This window comes from Herpailurus yagouaroundi, unplaced genomic scaffold (genome assembly GCF_014898765.1).
Source record: "Herpailurus yagouaroundi ecotype Mexico unplaced genomic scaffold, PumYag 163, whole genome shotgun sequence".
Taxonomy (NCBI): domain Eukaryota; kingdom Metazoa; phylum Chordata; class Mammalia; order Carnivora; family Felidae; genus Herpailurus; species Herpailurus yagouaroundi.
The window spans coordinates 27,526,385-27,547,904 of record NW_024412404.1 but is presented as its reverse complement, the minus strand read 5'-3'; the positions used below and the strand labels follow the sequence as shown (position 1 = coordinate 27,547,904).

Below are 21,520 nucleotides of genomic sequence, written 5' to 3'. Positions count from 1 at the left end.
TGAAAAGGCACTCTTGCAAACGGGCCTTCTCTGGTCTGAAGCCCCAAGGTTGAGTGGGTGGGCGGTCCCCCACCTGGAATCATACAGCCTTCTGGAGGCTTCTGCTCGGCTCTGCCACTTCTGATAACTTTGATGGGGACGACAGTCTCCTTTCTGACCTGAGTTTCTGCCTAGAGCTGCTTTCTGGTACGCTCTGCCCCCCCCCCCCCCATCTCCCACAGCCTCTAGGAAAGTCGAGAACCCCATCTCAAGTGGGTGGCTGAGGGCCTGTGCAGGAAGGTTCCCTCCTGCACCTCGGTTGGTGCCCATACACCTTCAGGGGATCCCTGCAACGCCCTCTGTGTTGTTCGGCAGGCTTCCTATGGTCAGCCCTGTTGCAGAGGGGCCACCGAGCTGGGAGTCAAGTCACGCCTGGCCCAAGGCCACTGGCTGAGCAGTAGCAGAATGGAAACTCCGATTTTCTGGTTCCAAGTATCATTCCTTTCCACCCACCATGCATTCAGTCATATGAAGCTTTCATGCTCCCACAGAGACATTCAAAGATGGACCAACCCCCTCAACCAGCATGTGTAGGGTTAGCCGGGTGTTCCCATAGCGGGCCCGCTGGGCCCGCCTTCCCTGGACAACACCACCCACCCCACCAGGGCAGCCTGAAGCTCCTCCTGGCTTCCAGCACTTCTGGCTCCTTCAATGTTTCAGCAGCAACCCTGCCTGGTGTGATAGCGTTTGATGTCACCGCCTGCTGGCCAGCATGGACTTGGGACACCCTGGGGGGCTTGCCCCTTTGGGAGTGCTTCTCATTCCTGGAGTGCCCTTGTCCTTGGTTCTACCTTGGGCCGAAGCCGGCTCCCGGCCTCCAGTCCCTCCATTAGCCTGGAAAGGTATTGATCAGTTTGGCTTCTTTAGCTGAGTGTTTTAATCCCCGTGTGTGAATCTTTAAGAATTAATTAGCAAAGATTGTTCAGGAAAAACAAAGTAGGCACAAGTTTCGATACTGTCTGGTCACCCACCAGTATTATTTTCCTCTTAATTAGGATGCTATTTCTAGAAGCTGGAGGTATTTTCCCTTGTGTTTTGTAGCCTTGGGTCAGCCCCTCTTTCTTCCTGTTGGCCTCCAGACTCTAGTTCCTGCTCATGGTGGCTTTGTCCTGTCCCATTCTCATCCTCTGGAGAACCCCGAGAGCCTCAGTTTACCCCCTTGCTGCTCCGACTCGCTGAGCTGCCTTCTCCATTCCCAAGCCCTGGCTCCCCCTCCGGCCTCTTGGCCTTTGCTGGTGCCTTTTCCTCTGCCTGGACACCTTCCCCTTGCCTGGTTCCACTACACGGCCGCCCCCACCCCCAGCCCCTGTCTTCACTAGGTCCTACTTGTCCTTTCGTTTTTAATTTAAATAATGCGTCCTCCAAGGACCTTCTCGGACTCCCCTGGGCTGGGGTACTCCCCCCCTTTATCCCCCCCACCCCCCACGCCCCTGTGATCTGCCTGGATGGTTGTGGCTGCTTGCTTCCTTGTGTTCCTGGGAACCCACACGAGGAATTCCCCACTCTGCAGGCGCCAGGGCACATGGCTGCAGCCTCAGTGCTGATCTGGGTTTGCCGAGCTGGTGGTCTGACTCCTGTGCCCTCTGGTCATGGTCAGAGGCCCCCCTTTGGAGCTGTCTGTGCTCAGCTGTCCTCTCTCCTCAGCTTCCCTTTTACTTTCTATCTCTGGAACCTGCAGGCTGTGGCAGGTGTGGGCTCTGCCCTGGGTCTGGGAGCCTTCATGGGAAGGGAGGAACTCCTCAGTCCTGGGAGAGGAGCGGCCGAGTCCTGATTACTTGGAGCTGGTAGCTGCAGTCAGTCTAACAAGATGGGGAAAGAGTATCGAGGAAGAGCAGTTTCCGGTGGTTCCTGGGCTTGTGAACAGGGAGCCTAAGGTTTCTGCAAATCCAGAGCTGCGTCAGAGGAAGGCTCTAGACCCCAGCACACACCCAGCCGCCGCCTGTAGCTGGAGCGCTCCACACCCAGGCTAACCCAGAGCTTCTCCGGTGTTCCGTTTGGGAGAGGACAGAAGCCTTCCTCCCACATTCAGACCACATGTGCTTAATTCGTAGCATCAAACGGCCCCCTGGAGGAGTGAAAGGGCCAGGACCACCTGCCTGGTCTTTCTGAAAAGTGCACCCATCCACGAGCTCTGTGGAAGACAAGGGGTACCAAACACCCACAAGCACCGAACCAGCTCAGCTAGAGAAACACACCTTGTATTCTGTGGGGGCCCCCGAGATCAGCTTACATTTCAGGGAGGCTCAGGACAAACGGGCAGAAAGAAAGACGCTGTCTCACTGAGTCCTTTCTACACATTCGGGTCTTATGTCCCCATTTTTGGATGAGAAAAGGGAGGCCCAGGTTCAAACTGTGTGTGAGAAATATTTGGACTGTTCCCTTTCCATTTGCACTTCCCATTCCCGTTCTGACCCTTTCTCCCAGTGGGATCCTGGCTGCACTTTACTTGGTCTGGGATCTCGGGCAGGAAAGACAGAGGCATCCACAGCAACAGCAGCCATGTGTGTTCCATGTGTGTTCCACATACGATCTGTGTGTTTCGTGTCTGTTCCATGAGGGTTTCCCGTCTCAGGGTTGCAGGAGCAAAAGTCACTTGTTTATCCTTGGCTGAGCGTTTCTTCCCTCTGAGCCGTCATTATCACTTAGTCCCAGATACTCAGTCTTATCACTTGAAGCCACTTCTGGTTTCATGCTCAGTGGTTTTGAGGGTCACTTCCCAGAGAGCTCAGAGTTCTCTCCTTCCATCTTCTCTCTGCATCTCACAGGAAGAGAATCTGAGTTCTGAGGAATCTCACATATCATCCTGAAGGGGGTCCTTTGTTGCCACAGAACAACCTGCCGGGCAGTGTGAGTGGAGCAGGTGCAGAGGTGTGACAAGGTGGCAGAGGTGATCCTGAACAAATGAAGAGAATGGGGACTACCTGAAGAGGTGGCTTTGTGCTACGTCTTTTTTTTTAATGTTTATTTATTTGAGAGAGAGAGAGAGAGAGAACACACGTGCGAGTGAGTGGGAGAGGGGCAGAGAGAGAGGGGGAGAGAGAGAATCCCAAGCAGGCTCCAGGCTCCACACCGTCAGTGCAAAGCCCGACATGGGGCTTGAACCCACAAACTGTGAGGTGATGACCTGAGCCAAAGTCGGACGCTCAGCCGACTGAACCACCCAGGCGCCCCTGTGCTAAGTCTTGAAGGATAAGTAAGAGCATTCCATGGGAACAAGGAAGGTGTTGCATCAAAGACAGCAGCATGTGCAGTGGCTGCTTTGCTTGCTGATCCTGGTTGGGTTTATTAGAGGCTGGGGTGTGAGCAACTTGTTCACCGCCAGCCTCCTCTACTCGCCTCCCTGCCTTGCCAACCTGATTTCCAATGATGCTCTATGAAGGACCTGCCACCCCAGTCATCAGGAGTCTTCTGATGCAGGTGACAGTTACTTAGCTTGGATTAGATTAAGATAAAGAAAGTGTTTCCTTACTGAGGGGACTGAAAAGTCAAGAAGAGGTGTTTCAGGCACAGTTGGATTCAGGCCCTCAAAAGGTGTCTTTAAGACTTGGTCTCAGCTTGACCCTCTTCTGTGGGGGCTTCAATCCTAGCAGATTCTCTCGATCCAGTGGGCCCCCCTCAGCCCCACAGTTACCAATTCCAGAAGGTACTCCTGTTTCTCCATATTTCCCTCCAAGTCCCAGAGTTGAGTCTTACTGGCCTGCTCCACCCCTCAGCCAATCACTGCTGACAGGAAGATGGAATATGCTAATCAGGTAGGGTTCATGCATCCATCCTGGGGCCAGCCCTGGGCGAATCACGTGGAGGTGGTTCCCAAAGGAATGACAAGGTACTGCCAGCAGCTGAGGGGTCGGAGCGGGGGTGTGCAGGCGACACAGCAGGTGTCCATTCTGCACATCTCCATTTAGACTTCTAGCTAGTGGAGACGGAGGTTTGCAGGAAGTGCTGGACATCGCCTGTGACACTCCGATTTTTCATTTTGTCTTGTCACTCTGTGAGCTCCTTTACAGGGCATAGGTGTCTTGGGTTGCTCTTGGATGCCCTACCCAGAGCACACTGCAGGCACTTCATGCCTATGTGTAGACTGTGTTAGGAGATGATGGATGCCTGTCTCGACATTTGAAACCCCTTCCCCTGGCTGGGGATGTTAGAATGAGATCTAAAGTTAGGAGCCATTCTGCAATATTTAAGTTCCAGGATGAAAATGACCAGGCATCCACTGACAAACACTGAGGGCAGCTTCTCTCTATTTTTAGTTTAGTTACTTATAGAACAACATCTGAGTTCTCGCATGCCCACTACTCCACAACGGGAACCACATAGCCTGATCCTGCCCAAATAAGGGTGGTGAAGAGTGCCAGTCCCCACTGAGGGCGGGCCCAACAGGTGTCATGGACAGCGCAGGAGGTCTGGACGTCAGGGACGGGCTCTCAGTGGGTCAGATTCCAACTGAATGGGGCAGAGCCTTGCTGTGCCCTTAGCTCACTCTCAGAGAGCAGCCCTCTTGCTGCCTTCCCCTGAAGGCTCCCCTCTCACGTCCCAGGGGAGGGGACCCAGGGAGCCTCAAGGTCTCAGGACCATTTCCTTCCCGTTTGGAAACCACTTGCAGAAGCAGACCGTGCTCTGCATGACTGAGGTGGGAGGAGATGCAGAGAAGAGGGCTGGAGGCTGGCTACTTCGGCGGGGAGGGATATCGTCCTCCAGAGGCATATTCAAATGGGGCAGGAGGAGGAAGCAGGGACCTGGACAAGTGTAGCCTCACGTGTGTGGCTTGGCAAGAGCACCTGGGTACACAGGAAGACTGTGAGGGTGGAGACCCATCTAGAGGCAGCCCCCTGCTCTCTGTGCTAGGTGGCAGCAAGGGCTGGGCTCTGGGACCTCTGCTCCCGACCCCTGCGCCTGCTTCAGTGTGGGCAGTCCCAGGAGTGCTGGCAGTCAATTCAGATGTGGCCAGCACTGTGCCCACTACCGCCTGGCAAACCGGTCAGCACAGCCCCTGCGTGCCTCCAGGGAGACTGGCCTTGGTACGGCCAGCCCCTGCTCAGTCCCCTTGGACTCTCCCCTGGGTTGGAGAGTCGGTCCTCTGGATGCTAACCTTCCTCTTCCTGCTTGCAAGAGAACCCAGAGAATTCCAGCAGAGAATGTGCCCGGCAGCTTCCTCCTGGGGCTCGCACAGGTCTCAACGCAGGGGCACACTGGAAGCCTCTGGCTGTGCTGCTAGGCCCATCCATCCTCCAGCTGCTTTGCAGAGTCAGGGGAAATTAGCACTGGGGGCTCACCGGGGGTCTATGGCCCAGGAGGGACTCCTCTAGCTCAAGACCCTGGCAGGAGGCGGGTGGTGGGGTCAGCTGGGCTAGTGTGTTTATGACAGATCCTCACCCAGGGGCTTGTTAGAGAGCGGGGCAGAGACACCGAGCGGAGCGTGCAGGGGGAAGGCTGCAGGGAGGGAGTTCCCTCCCCAAGGAGGGGAAAGGCTGCCGCCGAGTGGCCATCTGGCTGGCTAGCAGGAATTCCTGGGACCGGATGTGTCCACCGCCCGGGTTCCTGTGCCTGCAGGTGGAAAAGCAGTGGCCCCACGGAAGGCATTCTCTCAGTCCCTGACCTCAGTCCCTGACCTCAGTCCCTGACCTTGGACGTGGTAGAAGAGCCTGAAGCCCAGAGAGCCAGGGCAGCACCTGGCCTTTTGTGACATTAAATGTTCTTTCTCCTTTTTCCTTCTCAGCCCTGCTGCCAGAGGTCTGAGCTCCTGTGGCATAGGCTCCGGGTGCCCATGCGTGACCATGTCTCTGTGTTTCTTTCTCTCTGGCTCTCTGACTTTTTCCATCTCACTCTGTGTTCTTTCTTCCTTCTCTATTCAAGTTTCATCTCGGGCTCATATAAAGTTTTTACGCTGCATGCTCCACGTGGAGAGGGATGGTCACCAGGGGAGGACCCAGGAAAGATGTTCATGTGTCAAGGGGGTAGGGGAGAGACTGTCCCCTTTGTGCGCTGGCCTCGCTTGCTGATGCCCTGCTCTGCCCTGCCCTGTCCCCTGCCTCCTGTCCATTTATGGCAGAGGGGGGCCAGACCGATGTCAGGAAGGGAGCCAAGGTGAGCACACAGCATATGCAGCTCTGAAGTTTGGGCATCAATCTGGAAGTCAGCTCCTAGCCCAGCCCCTCAAAACAGCCCAACCCAGCCATGTGCAAAATATAAGATTTTGTCCCATCCCTGGAATAGTTTTCAACCTAGCTGGAATGGCAGGATTAATGTAAGGAATGTAAAGAAACAATGAAGCTCAGTAAGAGTTTCAGAGAACGGACGAGACCAAGGTCATATCGTACGTGGGGGTGTCTGTGATGTGTGTGCGTGGATGGGCCTCACGTAGGGGCACGCATTTCAGAAGAAAGGCAGAAGTCGTTGAATTTCCAAGACAACCTGTGGTTAGAGCAAGGCTGTGTACCTTTGCTTCACAACTTCCCAGCTTTATCCATCTGCTAAGTGAGGCCAGCGGAAAAATCCTCACCTCCGTTATGATGATCATTTCCCCTCCAAACACACACAGAGCAAGAGGTCAACCCAACACATCACCCCAGGCATCACTGACTGTAGTCAGCAGATGTGGTCCTGTGGGGAATGTCTTTACTGAGCAAGTGCCTCTGCCATCTTTCAGCCTCCCAGAGGTGGGGGGTTGGGAGGTGGATTTGTCTTGGAGCTTAACTGGGGAAGATCCAGCCCCAAACCCCACAGGTGTGGTACTTCGGCTTCTCTACCTTTGCCTGGAAGCTTGTACCTAGAACCAGGCTTGGGTCTCATCACCCCCCCCCAACCCCCAAACCCCTCCAGTCCTTGGCCTTAATGGGTGTGGGGTCATTCTTTTAGCTCCCTTGGATTCGACCTTGCAGGACGTCCGGGGCCTCTCAGTGCAAGTCGCGTGGCTCAGACCCTGCGTTCCACTTCCCTTGGCCTTTGGGCCCATTGTCAAGTCTTCAATGCCTTTGGTTCCTCATTCATCAAAGGCAGGTGAGAACAGCTCCTATCTCCCACAGTTGTTGCTGCGAGTATTAAATGTGTTAATGCAAGTGCCTCACCCAGTATTGCCTCAAAGTAAGTGGCCAATTAATGTACGCCTTCCTCTGCAAGGCCTACCACTCTGCCTTAGATCTTCTGGGCCCGTCTGCAGGGACAACGGCCCCCACCTGGAAGCCGCGTCTCCTGATGGCAGGAGTCCTCCTGGCTCGAAGAGTGAGGCACCCCTGCCGCGTGCTCTGTCACCGTTATTCACCCATTCGCAGAACGTCTGTTAATACGTCCTTCGTACCCGACGCTGGGTCAAATACTGGGGGGCAGAACCCCCCACAGGGCACGGAGAGCACAGTGGGGAGACTGGCCAGAAGATGCAGTCCGTGGATTAATAGCTGAGAGGCTCTCAGGCCGCAGGGTGCCTGGAGCTCGGCAGCACTCTGTAACATTGTTAAATAAATGCTGTGGTCGGGTATGAAGGCTTCACAGGAGGGGGAGCAGGTCGTGGGGCAGCTGAGCCAGGCGTGGGGGCTCGGGAGGAAGTAACATGGAACCGAGGTGAGGAGAAGGAGGAGAAGCGAGAAGACGGGGCCAGGCAGAGGGGGTGGCCCGGGGACAGCAGAGCCTGCGGCCTGGGTGGGGACCGGACGCAGTGCAGTATGGCTGGGGTGAGAGGGTTTGTGGGAATGACAGAAGAAGCTGAAGCGGCAGCAAGGGTCAGAGTTTGGATCTTGGAGACCATATTAGAGAGCTGGCTGAAGCCCGAGGGCCACTCGAGGGAACCCCGCTCCCTGTGTGGGTTCGGGGGAGGGCTCTAACATCCCTGCAAGGTTCCAGGACACCCCGTGGCAACCAGCAGCCCGCCTCTGTGTTCCTGAGGCTGGGGGCCAAGCAGGAGGACCTTCCCGGATGTGGGGGAGGGAGTGGCTGGGGACAGGGGCTCGGCCCTCCACCCCTGGCCTGATCACAGCCAGCAGTTTGGTTCTAACCAGAGTCTGGGTTTTCTTTCTTTACAGATGTTGGAGTGTTAGCAACGGGCAAGTCTGCTGGGGCCGAAATTGGTAGGTGGCTGTCCTGCTTCCTCTGCGTGCAGGGCTGAGGGGGCAGGAGGGAGACACTCCAGAAGGCCTGGGCAGGTGGGGCGTGCAGGGGGTGTGTGTGTGGCTGGTTTCCTGCCTGTCATCCCGGAACAGGGGCCGCACTCACCTCCAGACCTGCCTGAGGAGCTAACACAGCTTTACCCCAGGGGCATGGGCCTGCTGGAGAGCCTGTCCTCAGAGGGGTATGAGTCACCAGTGTCGCCCTTGTCTGTTCTCTGTAAGCTGAGCAGCTCCGGCACCCACAGGGCCCTGCATTCTGCCATGCTTCCCTGCCCTGCCCCGCACCTGCATGGTTGGTCCCAGCTCCTTTCCACCTCAGGGGCTTGCCTCAGCAGGCACGGTACAGTCTGCCTCCTCCGGGAAGGCTCCCGGCTCCCACGCCAGCCCAGCCCACCCCTGTTACCTGGCATTAGGGTGAGCTCCCAACTGCCCCAGCTGACTCCCCTCAAGATGGAGTCTGATCTTTTCTCTTCCTTTGCCTTCCTGCTCACCACAGAGCAGGCAATGAACACGTATGTGATAAATGAATCAGTGAAAAGATAAGTGAGGAAGGAATACGGGAGGCCAGAGAAGTGAACCATCCGCTGCTGGGGAACGATTCCCTCAGCTGAAGAGAGCAGGATGGAGTTCTAGGAGGAGGGGTTAGGGTGTGGGTGAGGGGCAGGGAACGAGTGTGCCCCTGGGCTTCAGCGGATCGGAATGTGGAATTTTAGGGTCCTGCACACGACTTTGGACTTCACCCAGAATGTGAAGGGAGCTGCAGAAGACCTCTGCAGGATGGTGGCTGGTTGATGCCCGTTGTTCAATTCCTCCCTACCCTGCAGATATCAAGTACGCCATCATCGGGACGGCTGTGGGTGTTGCCATATCGGCTGGCTTCTTGGCCCTGAAGATCTGCATGATCAAGAAGCACTTGTTTGATAATGACTCCTCGGACCTGAGAAACTCAAACCTGGGCTTCAACGGTAAGGGAGCAGTGACCTCCGCCCAGCCCAGCCCAGCCCAGGATGGTGAGGGCAGCCTGAGGCCCCGGGGAGCTCGGAAACTTGGTTGGAGAAAGACTGAAAACCTGGGTAGAAAAGAAACGCAGTGAGCTGTGTCTCTGTTGATTTCTCTTTCTCCCCTCTTCTTTTTCTCTCTCTGTACTTTTCCATTCCTAAGAATCAGATTTCTTGGAAAAAGGTGGAAGGGGAAGGGGGCTGAGTTGGCTTCAGACAGAAACGTCTATTCTCATATCCAAAAATGTGACCAGATAAAATTGATCCCAGGAGGTGATGAGGCTGGGTGGTGCTGTGAGCTCAGTTGATATGGGCCGAGTTGCTCATAACTTGGTCTTGCTTGGAGCTGTGCTGGGTCCTCTTGATCCAAACAGAGCTGGGCGTACATGAACTCTGGCAGGTTCTCGGTGTCCCACAGCATCTGCGGGGAAGTGAAACTCACAGACACAGGGCAGACAGTTCGTGAGTTTTGATAGCAAAATACAACAGTGATTCGCATCCCCTTTCTCCCAAGTTGGGACTCGCAAAACTCATTCCCAGTCCGCTTCATGAGATGACGATGCAGTTTTCCATGAGGTTCTCCCGGGGACGAGGAGGAAGGAGCCTCACTGTGTCTCTGCAAAGTGCAATTACTATCTGCGAAGAGAGGTAGAGGGGGAAGTCTGGGCCAGGGAGAGGAGACACAGCCTTTGGGGGCTTCCTGAGATGCCAGCATGTCCAACTGAACAAGGGGTTTAATTGGTCACAGGAGTTTGCTTACCATTGCTTTTGTATCCTTAGGAATAGGCGGGGAGAGGAAAAACCCTCTCCATCACAGAATGGGAGACGTGCTGGATCCCTTTAGGGCAAAGGGGTCCAGGAGTTGCAAGTGAAGGGGGATAATGGGTAATGATGAGGGTAGGAGGGCCCTAGGAAAGGCTCGGTTCTACTTATGTGCCCAACTAAGGGGGGTCTAGATGAGACCTGGATGGACAAACTCCAACAGAGCCAAAGGGGAAGGATGAAGAACACTCAGCCCAAGACCACCACCCCCACTGACCCCAACCCAGGGAGCCCTTCAGAGCTGCCTGAGTCAGGCTGGCTCTGACTCGCTCCTGCTTGCCTGGCACTGAGTGAGCTGCACCACAGGTCACAGTGTCTCCTTCCTAATGCTTTTCTTTCTCTGTTTAGATTCGGTCACACTAAAGAAGAGAGTCCCAAGGTAAGGTCACTACCGTGGTAAGTGAGGGTATCATTTTTCCTCCTGTTTTATCCATTGTGCTTCCTTGCCTGTCCTCCTAGCCCTTCTCTCTACTCCAAAGTGCTTCCAAGGAGGCCAGAATGCACCCCAAGTCTCCTCTTCCCTTCTATGGTTCAGTGGGTAAGAGTCATGAGAGTGGGGGGGGGTGGCGCACAGGGTACAGTAGCCAAAGGGGACTTGGGTTGGCCTCTGCATACCCTCAGTTACCTGCCCTACCTCCCACACAGAATCCCCCAGTGCATCCCCCCAACACTCAGAGAGAGGTCCCTAGCCCTTGCCTTGACCCACTTGGGAAGCCCATGTGGCCTACTCCAGGTTAACTGGCTTCCCCACTGGCAATGAGCCACACTGTTCTTCCACATAGAGACTATGTCCTCTGAGGACAACCCTGCCTCAGGACCTTTGCATATGCTCTTTTCTGTCATCTGGAATGCTTTTCTTCCAGATAGCTGCACGCTTGGCCCTTCACTTCCTTTATATCTCTGCTTCAGTGCCATCATTTCATTTTAGATGGCCTGTTTGAAATAGAACCCCCTTCCCCTGATTATTGTCTTCCCCTTCCCTAGCTTTATTTTTCTTCATATTACTTTCCATTCACTGACATCATGTGATATATTTCTTTTGATGGTTTTCTCCCTGAGATGTAAGGTCCTTGAGGGTGAGGTCTTTCTTTTCATCTCTGTAGCCCCAACACTTAGCACAGTGCCTGCAACAGAGTGGGTGCTCCAAGTAGAGGAGGTGCTCCGTGAGGGCTGGCATGCAGACAGAGTCTGGGCTGAGTGGGGGGGGGGGTGGGATTTAGAGGGGATCTGGAGCATGGGGTCACCTCCACTTCTTCCCTGGGACCTCGGACTCAGTGGGCGCTGTGTCGTGAGTATGGAAGGAATGACGGATTTGTGTGTGAAGGAGACAGACGCGTGGCTCACTGTCACCAGGGTCACGCCCAGGGGGTGAGCTGCAAATGGACTTTCTCAAGACATTCACTTCCTGAAGGATCTCCCCTCCTTCAGATGTTCTCATTTCTGGGCCCTACAGTGCGTTTCATCAACTCTACCTCCAAGCATTAACCCCTCTCCTCCTCTGACTCTCACTGTTTCTCTGTCTCCCTCTCTCTGTCCCATCGTCTCCCCCTCCATTTGGCCACCCTACAGGGGCCTCCCCTGGGGGAGCTGAGTGTGATTAGGGTGACCATTTACCTTATCATCCAAATCAGGACTTTGTGAGGGTGGAGAAGAGGCACTGCTAATGACTGTGTGTGATAGGTGTAAACCTGGGTGGTTCTAGAACACTGGAGCCTGTGTTTAGTGGGGTTCACCCTGCGTTTAGTGCGGCCATAAGGCAGTGGTCTCCAAGCCCTGGGGTGGCCACACAGTTCTCCTGCTGGCAATGTCACCTCCTCTGCATCTGGGAGTCTCATGCAGGGGAGGTCTCATGCAGTCCCAGGGAGCTTTTGGAAATGTATAGTAGAATTAGGGGCATTTATGGGCTGGGAGACCATGCCATGTGTCCCATCTCACATACACATGTTCGTACACACCCAGACCCACACTGGCTGAGGTTGGCACATTCCTCTTTAGAAAAGAACACATGTTAGACACCTCCCAAGTGCCACCAAATTCCTGAGACCTCTCGTGCAGGAAAAGTAGAATTCCAAGTTGGCTGGCTCTCGCTGCCCTGTCCTTCCCCACCCTAAGGGGCCTTCACACTGGGGCAGCTCTGTCTTCTTTCAGCCCTCAGGAGATTGGCACAGTGATAGGTTCCACTGAAGGTGCAGCTGTGACCCTTGTCAGGAGGACGTCCTTGTCCTGGCTCAGCCAGAGGCAGCACTCCCACTGCTCTGGGCTCTGTGCTGACTCAGGCTCTCCCACTGTAGAGTCAGGGCAGACAGACCTTCATCAGGGCTTCGAACAAGGCTTTGGGCAGACTCAGGCATGGGAGGCCATGGACTGAGTCTAGTAGGATGAGAAGGATTAGCTCCTGATAGTAGGGGGAGAGGGGACCAGGAAATGACTAGATGAACCCCAGGCATAGAACGTGCATTGCCTTTGGGGGTCCAGCTGGTCTCTGTGATGGAGAGTACAAGGTAGGAGTCAGTTTTGGGGTAGATGGGCTATGTCTGCAATGATGAAGAATCTGCCCACAGCATGACTTCTGGGGACCTCTGCTGGGTGGCTGACACACCCTGGATATGTGGCTACAGACTGTTGTGGCCAGCTCGGGCCCCATGTCATGATGGAGTGGTCCTAGAGAGCTCCCCACCCACGGGATCGGGCGTGCTACCTTGGCCATCGAAACCACCCACACGCATGGGGGGGAACTTTGAGTTAGGGTACCTTGCATTGGAAACTCCAGTACCTCCCGGAAGTTTCTGAAGACCCTGTTTCAGGGATATCTTAATCATGGAATTCACAAAAATGGCAGATTTCACAAATCCTAATTTCCGGTCCTGGTACATGGGTGTGTGTGCATTGGAGGGTGAGGGGGTGGAGAAGCTCTGATGTCTCGTAGCGAGTGACTGACACGTGTGTGTGTGTGTGTGTGTGTGTGTGTGTGTGCCTGTATGAAGACGCTGCTGTGTGCAGTACAAACAAACCACTTCAAAAGCCTTGTTGAAGCAGCAGTCGCTGTGGCTTTCTGTTCCCCTGTATGATCCTGTCAGAAGAACATCGCGGTTTTGTGTGCATTTAGAAGTTCTGAATTATTTTGAAACCTCGGAACTAGAGGAGGCCATTTTCATAATCCTGAAGAGGTGACTGTAATAGTCATTCAAAAATAAACATGGTACAAGTGAAGTCCAGGGAAGGGAATGTGAAGGAAGCAGGGGGAAAGCAGGTGGCTGGATGAAGAAAGGAACACATGAAGGGCAGGGGAGAGTCAGGCGGCTGGGTGGGAGTCCTCCCCCACCCCGGGGATATAGCCCTGCACCAAGTTCAGGGAAGTGTTCTTGGCACGTAGCAGACCAGAGCTCCTCCACAAACAGGGATTTTTGAAGAGAAAGGAGGCACAATTTAAGTATCCAAAACTGACACTAGATGGAGTCAGGCTGAGTCAGGAAGAAGTTAGACCCGAAAGAAAAAGCTAAGGGCAGGCAAGCCGTTCTCCTGGAGCAAAACTTTGCATGTGCTTTTTGTCATGTAGGGATGAGTTAAGTGCTTTTTGTCACGTCGGGATGAGTTAATGAACACCCGGTTCTCCTGTTTTGTGAGTCACACCTCAGTTTCTCCGAAAGGTGAGTTGTAAGAGTGGTCACTTGCTCTGAAAGGGAGAGAGAGACAGTGGCTCTCCAGAGGTGGCCCCCCTGCAGGATGGGAGGGAGTTACTAGTCACGACTGCTTGTGCCAGGATGGCTGGGAGACCAGGAATCAGCAGGGTGGTTTTTTTTGTCCCTAAAAAGTCAATATAATGGTACTTCAGCAAGATTTAAAATGAAGCTGTGGGACATTTGCTTAAGCAGAGCTGAGAAAACAGGATTTTAGAAATAAGATCGTTAACTTTCTCGTACTTATCAGTTTTTTCCCTTGAAAGGCCAATCAAGCCATTAACTAACCACCTTGGTCCACACGATGAAAAAAAACTCCTAAACTTTGAGTCATCAAGCTATTGGTTTGGCTGAAGCGTCTGCTTCCTCTGTTGCTCTCAGGTCTCAGTGTGGACGAGACCTGGGCTTGTGGGATTGGTCGTAGTTCGTATTCCCTGGGTCCTCTTGCCCACATCTCATGCACCATCGATGTGCTCTCGCCTTCCTTCATCTGGAAAACTCTTCAAATCCACCAAAAAGTTGAAAATACCGTGTGAAAAAAACATGCACATCCTTCACCTAGATTCACAAGTTGACTTTTCCCCCATTTGCTTTACTCTGTCTACATACATTTTTTCTGATTCACTTAAAAATTAGTGGCAATATCACCCCTAAATTAGCAGAGATATTTTACCCCTAAATACATAACCAGGCGTCTCCTGCATAATCACAATTTGATGACCACATCTGAGGAAATGACTGAGAAAATTCAATAATCTCACCTATTACACAGCCCGAATTCAAATCTCTCTGATTGTTTCAGAAATATCTTTTATAGCTCAAGCTTCCCAAACCAGGATACATGGTATTGTGATTTTGTCTCTGTTTAGTCTCTTCTTGTGTTGGACAACTCTGCCTTCTTCCCCTGTCAGTATTGAAGTACTTTTGTATGATGTCTTATCTTCTGGATTTGGCTAACGGTTTCTTCCCGAGTAGATGCAGATTGAGAATTTTGTCAACAACACTACGGAGGTGACATTGTGCATCGTTTATTGTCTTACATCAGGAAGCACATGATGCCAGGTTCTCTCACTGTAGGTAATGCTGTGTCTGATCACTTGGTTAAGGAAGCGACCGCTAGACCTCTGTGTTGGGGAGACCAATTTTCCTCTTTGTAAGTAGTCGATAATCTGAAGGGTGGTACTTTGAGACCACGTGAACATCCTGACCCCCACTGATTCTTTGCCCGATGATTTTACGTTTGTTCACAACCCACGTTTGAATCAGTTATTGCACTGGGAGTTACAAAATGTGGAGTTTCTAATGCTGGCATCCCTTCTTATTCTTCTAGAAAAAAGGACTTTTTCCTTCCCCCTTTTCTCTTTCTCTTTCTTGTTGAATATCATTACTGTGGATTTCAACATATTATAATTCATTACCATCATAGATCTTTGTGACGTTCAAATTGTCCTCAGTTTGTCCAGTACCAGTCACTTCTTGGTGGCTCTTGGGCATTTCCTAGGCTGACACAACACAATATCCCCGGCTCACTGTGTACTGTCCCTGCTCAGACCTGGAATCACCCATGTACCCCTTAGAGATCCCCTGTTTTTTCTTTTTTGATGTGAAATAGCTTTTAGAAGGCAAGATCTGGACACAGTGTGTGCTCGGGTGGCTCCGGAGACATCATTGCTTCTAGACTCTCTCAACACACAGACTCAGGAAATGTATATTTGAGCCACAAACTCAATACCAGAAGCCTCTTCTTAAGCTTTCCTCACTCCATATTTCTGTTTTGCCTCCTCCAAAGTGACAGCTGTGTTCCACATAAATGTTTTTACCCTTTATCTATCCTCCAATACCACAAAAAATACTTCCAGAATCATAACACTATACAACTACAAACTTGCAGTAACCTGAAGATTTCTTTGCAATTCTTTTTATTTAGAATTTAGCCCTCTGTATATAAAGAGTATTATTTTCCTTTTTAAAAAATTTTTATTTAAAAAATTTTTAAATGTGTATTCATTTATGTGTGTGTGTGTGTGTGTGAGAGAGAGAGAGAGAGAGAGAGAGATCAGGGGAGGGGCAGAGAGAGAGGGAGACAGAATCCGAAACAGGCTCCAGGCTCTGAGCTGTCAGCACAGAGCCTGACGCGGGGCTCAAACTCACGGACCGTGAGATCATGACCTGAGCCGCAGTTGAACGCTTAACTGACTGAAGCACCCAAACAAGCGCTCCTAAACAAGGATATTTAGAAAGCCATAAAGGTGGCAAATAAAACGGAGGAAAATAATATTTTCCATAATGATGCTGAGAGAGATTGCCACTTGGGAAAAAGAAAAAATTAGATCCATATGTCATACTATGCACCACAATACATGTCGAATGGATCAGAGATATAAATAAAAAACAAAACTTATAAAAACTAGAAAAAATATGTGTGTGTGCATATGTAAATATGTTTTAATTTTATAGAAACTGTATACAGATAATTTTTTAAAAAAAAAATTTTTTTTTTCAACGTTTATTTATTTTTGGGACAGAGAGAGACAGAGCATGAACGGAGGAGGGGCAGAGAGAGAGGGAGACACAGAATCGGAAACAGGCTCCAGGCTCTGAGCCATCAGCCCAGAGCCTGACGCGGGGCTCGAACTCACGGACCGCGAGATCGTGACCTGGCTGAAGTCGGACGCTTAACCGACTGCGCCACCCAGGCGCCCCCAGATAATTTTAATTAAATATAGTTTTGTAAAAGGAACACAGCGAGATAAAGCAGAAACTATTGAAAATTAAAAAAAAATGATAAATATCCTGGTTTATTTGGACTATTTCTGGACTTGGTATTACTTTCCGTGGTATTTGTGATTATTGGTGTTCTGGCTCCACACTCCGACTTGTGCAGGCTTTATGGCTCGTTCCACCATCCGGCGTGCTCCCATTGTGTTTCCTATTCAGGGGCACGTTTCTGCTATTCTCTGTTAGCCATTCTTGCGTATTTGTCTTCCCCTGTGAACTTCAGAACCAACTCCACGACCTATCCACAGAACAAACACCTTGGTTTTTTTTGTTGGGGTTGCATCATGTACGTGTATGAAACTGAAGACGATCGACTTCTTTATGACGTTAAGCAGTCCTTCGTGGAAGGGGACTTTATTTGCAAGTCTGTGTTAGTGTGTCTTAAGAGAGTTTTTGGCTTTTACCTTATGGATTTTCCACATTTCTTGTGAAGTTTATTCCGAAATAGTTTTATGTTTTTGTTACTTTTAGAAATGGAGTTTCCCATTATGTCTTCAACTTAGTCATTGATTGTTTATGGATTGCTTTTTGGTATGTTAATGTTATAGGGGCAGCCTTATTGAAAGCTTTTCTTGTGTGTGTGTGGTTTTTTTCTTCTTGATTTCCTTGAGTTTTCATAACAGATCTCCTTTCCCAGTTGTTATGTCCCTAATTGTTTTCTCCTCTCTGACTGCATTGGCTAAGGCCACCAATGTTTTTTTTTTAATTTTTTTTTTTTTACCGTTTATTTATTTTTGAGACAGAGAGAGACAGAGCATGAACCGGGGAGGGTCAGAGAGAGGGAGACACAGAATCTGAAACAGGCTCCAGGCTCTGAGCCGTCAGCACAGAGCCCGACGCGGGGCTCGAACTCACGGACGGCGAGATCATGACCTGAGCCGAAGTCGGACGATCAACCGACTGAGCCACCCAGGCGCCCCTAAAACCACCAATGTTAAGGAATAGCGGAAACAGTGCATGTGCAGCCTCTAAAAGTCTCTTTCTCGTTCTCTAGATACCCAACCCAGGTCTGCAGCCTGATTCACCTGCTATCCCAGCCTCTGCCCAGCTTATCTGTTCTTATCGTTCTTCCTGGCTCTCTGGGGGCTGGTGACACAGCTGTATGCAGAGGAGTGGCTGCTGTGCTGGAGAATAACTTCCTCCATGGAGATGGAGTAGCTCACAGGTGCCACTTCCCCAGCTCAGGGTGACCGGGAGTAGGAGGAGCCTGCATTCCTGGTTTCCCCCATCTTCTATAGACACCTGTATCTCAAGGGCAAATGCTGCATATATCCAGCTACTTCAGATCCTCTTCCTAACAACACCAGAAAGGGTCCTTTGAACTCAGGACTTGTTAATGGGGTGACGAACAGAAGGGGATGAACCTTCTCTTGAGCCCATGGACCTCTAGACCATCCGACTCAAACTTTGGACCCACCATATTTTAAAAGAGAAACACAAAAATTGGACAGCCGTTAGACTCTCTTGGAATCCCGTCAGACTTCTCTGTCACCATCCTTGCTCGTTTCCAATTTGTGTGTCTTCCATGTTGGCTCTGCTGCCATCAAGCTCTGCAGGCCTGACCTCAACCTGTGTCCTTAGTCCTTCACACACGGGGTAGGTAGTATTGCCTCTTTTATGGCCTTTGGCTTGGCTTATCCCATCGATGCTTAACTCTGCCCGATCTTCCTGCTACTGCTGTCCCTTCCTCCATGTTAGATATCAAGATATTAAACCTGAGCATGAATGATCAAATGACATAAACAAGTATGCAACATTCAACGTAAACATAAATATGTCATTCCGTTATAATTACAAGTATTATATGAAACTACAGTGAAGTGTTGGTATGAACTCAATCTCTGTGCGTGGAAGTGTTGGTGAGGCCTTTAGCTGAGAGTGGCCACAGCACGGTCTGTGTCCTACTTTCAGCCTTAGCTCTATTATCCTGGGGTCCGGTTTGGTGACCTCATCTTTTCTTCTGTGTTCCTAATTTTATATACATATAGATAGATCGGTATAGTAGATATGCTATGTGTGGAGAAGACTCACTCACCGTAACAGCTCATGGTCAGCCTTGAAGGTATCAGTTTCTAGTTACATTTGCAAAGGTCTGTCTACCTTGCTCCTTGTAACATCTCCCCAGACCCATGCAGTCTCTTCAAGCACATGAAGTGGCATTTTCCTGCAGATATGCCTCTTAACCTTGAGGAATGACTTCTTCCCTTTTTGCCACCAAAGTGGGTGAGGTTTTGTGGCTTGAGGTTTGGCAGGCAGAAAACATTCTCTCAGTTGAGCTCTATCTGAAAAACTGTCCCTTTACCTAGAAGCCACTGGTCTTCAGGTACTTTTCTATGTTGCATGAGGAAATGTCCCACTTTGCTAAGATATGCTGATGAGTTCTTTCATACCTACTTAACTGTGTGCGCTGCGTAAGCATAAGCCGTGATTAGTCAGAGCATAATCACTTTGTCAATAAGTCTTCCAGATGGTTCTCTTCCTTTCCAGAGATGCACGAGTGATTGAACTCTAAATGAGTGGCCTCTTCAGGAAAAGAGGTTGGGAGGTCTGGACAGCTGCCCACAGCATCGGTCTCAAAGATGTCTTGAATTTGAGCTTCCAAAGCTCTTGAAGGATCTTCATATGGAACTCAATACCCAGGGCAAGTAATAGATCTATAGTGTCTCTGTCTTGAGGGAAAATATCGATTCTCTTCCACAAGAAGCTGACTGCATAGAGTGAGGCACGAGCACTTTATCCAGAAGTAAGAAATATGGAAGTCAATAAATCTATTCTGCCTATCCTGGTTCTCCATGGAGGAGCTGTTCACGCTTCTATGATAGCATTGTGTCCATATCAATGGAACCTACCCATAGCAAATGGCTTATGGAAATGGGGACCAAAGTCAAGACACAGCCTCCTTAACACCTCCATCTATCAACAGGTATGCATCATTTTCTAGAACTGTTGGCCTCAACTTCTCAGTTGCCATGAGTCCCTCTGCAAAAATTCAGGGGTGCTGAAACATGAAGACCATGGGGCCATCTCCAGTCTTATAAATGAAAGACTGACCTTCTACAGGAAGAAATGGAGGGCTGGGCTGGAGAGGAAGGTGTCTCAGTGACTGTGGGATGGCTTGCAGCTCTGCAGCTCTTTGAATGCTGGAACCAACAATGAAAAAGCTGATGGTGTGCCTTATAGGGAGCTACACAAATGTAGGGGATTATCATTATGCTTATGGCATTATCTTGTGGTACAAATGTGAATGACTTTTGCATGGAGGACATGACTGGCAGAGGCTTAGGAACCCCCCGTCTTTTTATTATTGCCATGAACCTAAGGTTCTGTGACACAGGCCCCATTAACATTTCTCTCCGCCATAATATTAACATTGCATTTCTGGGGCTGCACTATGGAATACTCTCTGCCTTTCCAATTCAACAGAAATCTGAGTGGTTGTGTCGACGGGTTCTCATTGGATTGGGTTACTCTCCTTGTGTGTGATGAAAGATGAGCAATATTTCAAAACAAAGTACTGTGTTGTAATAATTTGCCTGGATTCCCAGGGTGTCTTTTATCTGACTTGATAACAACGTAGTTCATTAGCAGCCTTTGTTAACTGATAACCTAAAGCGGTAACATGATACTCATAAGCAATTTTCTGTGTGTAAGATAGAATAAACCATCTTGTAAGGTATCTGTTAATTGATTTGCGTCTTTTAACAGCATTTTAATTAAGACTTCTGGTTTGTGAATGGCAGAAACACTTATAAACTGAAGAGGAATGCTTCAGGATTCTCAGCAATCATTTCATTTTCTATAGATACGACAAAGCCGTGGGGTCCTCTCCTCCATCCCACATCGTGATGAATTTCCCCAGTGCCATTCCTGGGCTCTGGTCCTGTTTTAGCCCCACAAGAGTTTCCCGGGTGAAGAACACAGAGAAGTATGCTGAAGGCCAGTGCTCTCTCCTTGGGTTTTAAAAGCTGACATGCCGTGGGAGGCAGAATGGGACTCTTTGCAATGGGTCCCTTTGGCTTAAACCCCAAATTCAAGCTCAGCGGGTTCCTTCTGTGGCAGTCCTCCTGGAAGCTCTGTGAAGCCCCTCTTGACAACCCCTCTCCTTGGGAGCAGTTCCTGGTGATGGAGGTTCCAATAGGCAGGAGCCTGTGGAAGTGTTTGGAAGCAACCACAAGAAGTCACTGTGTGTGTAGGTACAATGTCATGAGTGAGGGTCATTCTGACTGCCTCACCCAGTGATTTGGAAATGTGGTAGCAGAGGCCAGGGGTTAGGAGAAACCTCTGTCTTCCCAGCGCAGTAGGCCCCAGGGCCCCCTGAACACATGCAGGTCCTGGAAAGCCCACCTTGGCAGGTAGAACACCTGCCCAAAGAGAGGGGACCAATGACACTCAAAAGCAAGGAGGAAGAGCCATCCTTACATGGGCTCCTGTGTTTTACTGCATCCAGGACTCAGTACCCAGAGGAGGAGAAGGTGAGACAGCAGAGGGTTATCTGGCAAGGTAAACAAACTTAAAATGTGCATCAGTCTCTATCTATCTCTATAAATTAAAAATATGTTTACATTGAATCTATAAATTAAAAGCAATACATAGAAAGCAAACTCACATATATATATATATATATATATATATATATATATACACATATATATATATTCCTCTAGGTGTGTTCTAAGGTGTATATATCATAGAATTTTAAGAAATATATGGGGGTTTGACCAAGTTAATAAGTGACACTGCTTTTCATTACCCAAGTTTGGAAATAGCTGAGAGTGGACAGACAAGCAGACGGAGATTACAATATGAGAGTTATTATGATTTTCAAATGAGTCATGACACGTCAATATCGCGCTGGGGCCACAAGAGTGCGGCTTGGTGTTCTCGTCCCAGTCCAAGTAAGAGGCGAGTGTGGCTTGGGCTGGGGTGCTGGAGGCAAGGACGCAGAAGGTGGTTGCAGGGGGAGGGGGTTTAGAGGCGGAGATGTTAAGACTTACTGGTGGGTAGATTTGATCGAGAGGGAGAACATGATTCAGCGTTGCCTATAGCAATGTGGAGGACCTGGGGAGTGCTAGCCTCGGGAAGCCTCTGCAGCCGGTCTCGGGTCCCT

At 50.5% G+C, this 21,520-nt stretch overlaps 1 protein-coding gene across 3 annotated transcripts in view; it reads left to right on the top strand.

Moving 5' to 3' along the window:
- Window positions 1-20,097, top strand: part of TMEM273 (transmembrane protein 273) — a 34,975-nt gene extending 14,878 nt beyond the window's left edge. The window contains exons 1-5 of one of the 3 annotated variants that reach the window (XM_040485705.1): window positions 6,915-7,038; window positions 8,055-8,099; window positions 8,963-9,103; window positions 10,307-10,337; window positions 18,901-20,097. In XM_040485705.1, coding sequence (XP_040341639.1) covers window positions 7,008-7,038; window positions 8,055-8,099; window positions 8,963-9,103; window positions 10,307-10,337; window positions 18,901-18,925 — 273 coding nt within the window. In that variant the 5' untranslated portion in view covers window positions 6,915-7,007 and the 3' untranslated portion in view covers window positions 18,926-20,097. Of the gene's footprint in view, window positions 1-6,914; window positions 7,039-8,054; window positions 8,100-8,962; window positions 9,104-10,306; window positions 10,355-18,900 lie in introns of those variants that run through there. The other 2 variants (XM_040485706.1, XM_040485704.1) reach the window with 2 other exon arrangements.
- Window positions 20,098-21,520: the final 1,423 nt, after the last annotated feature.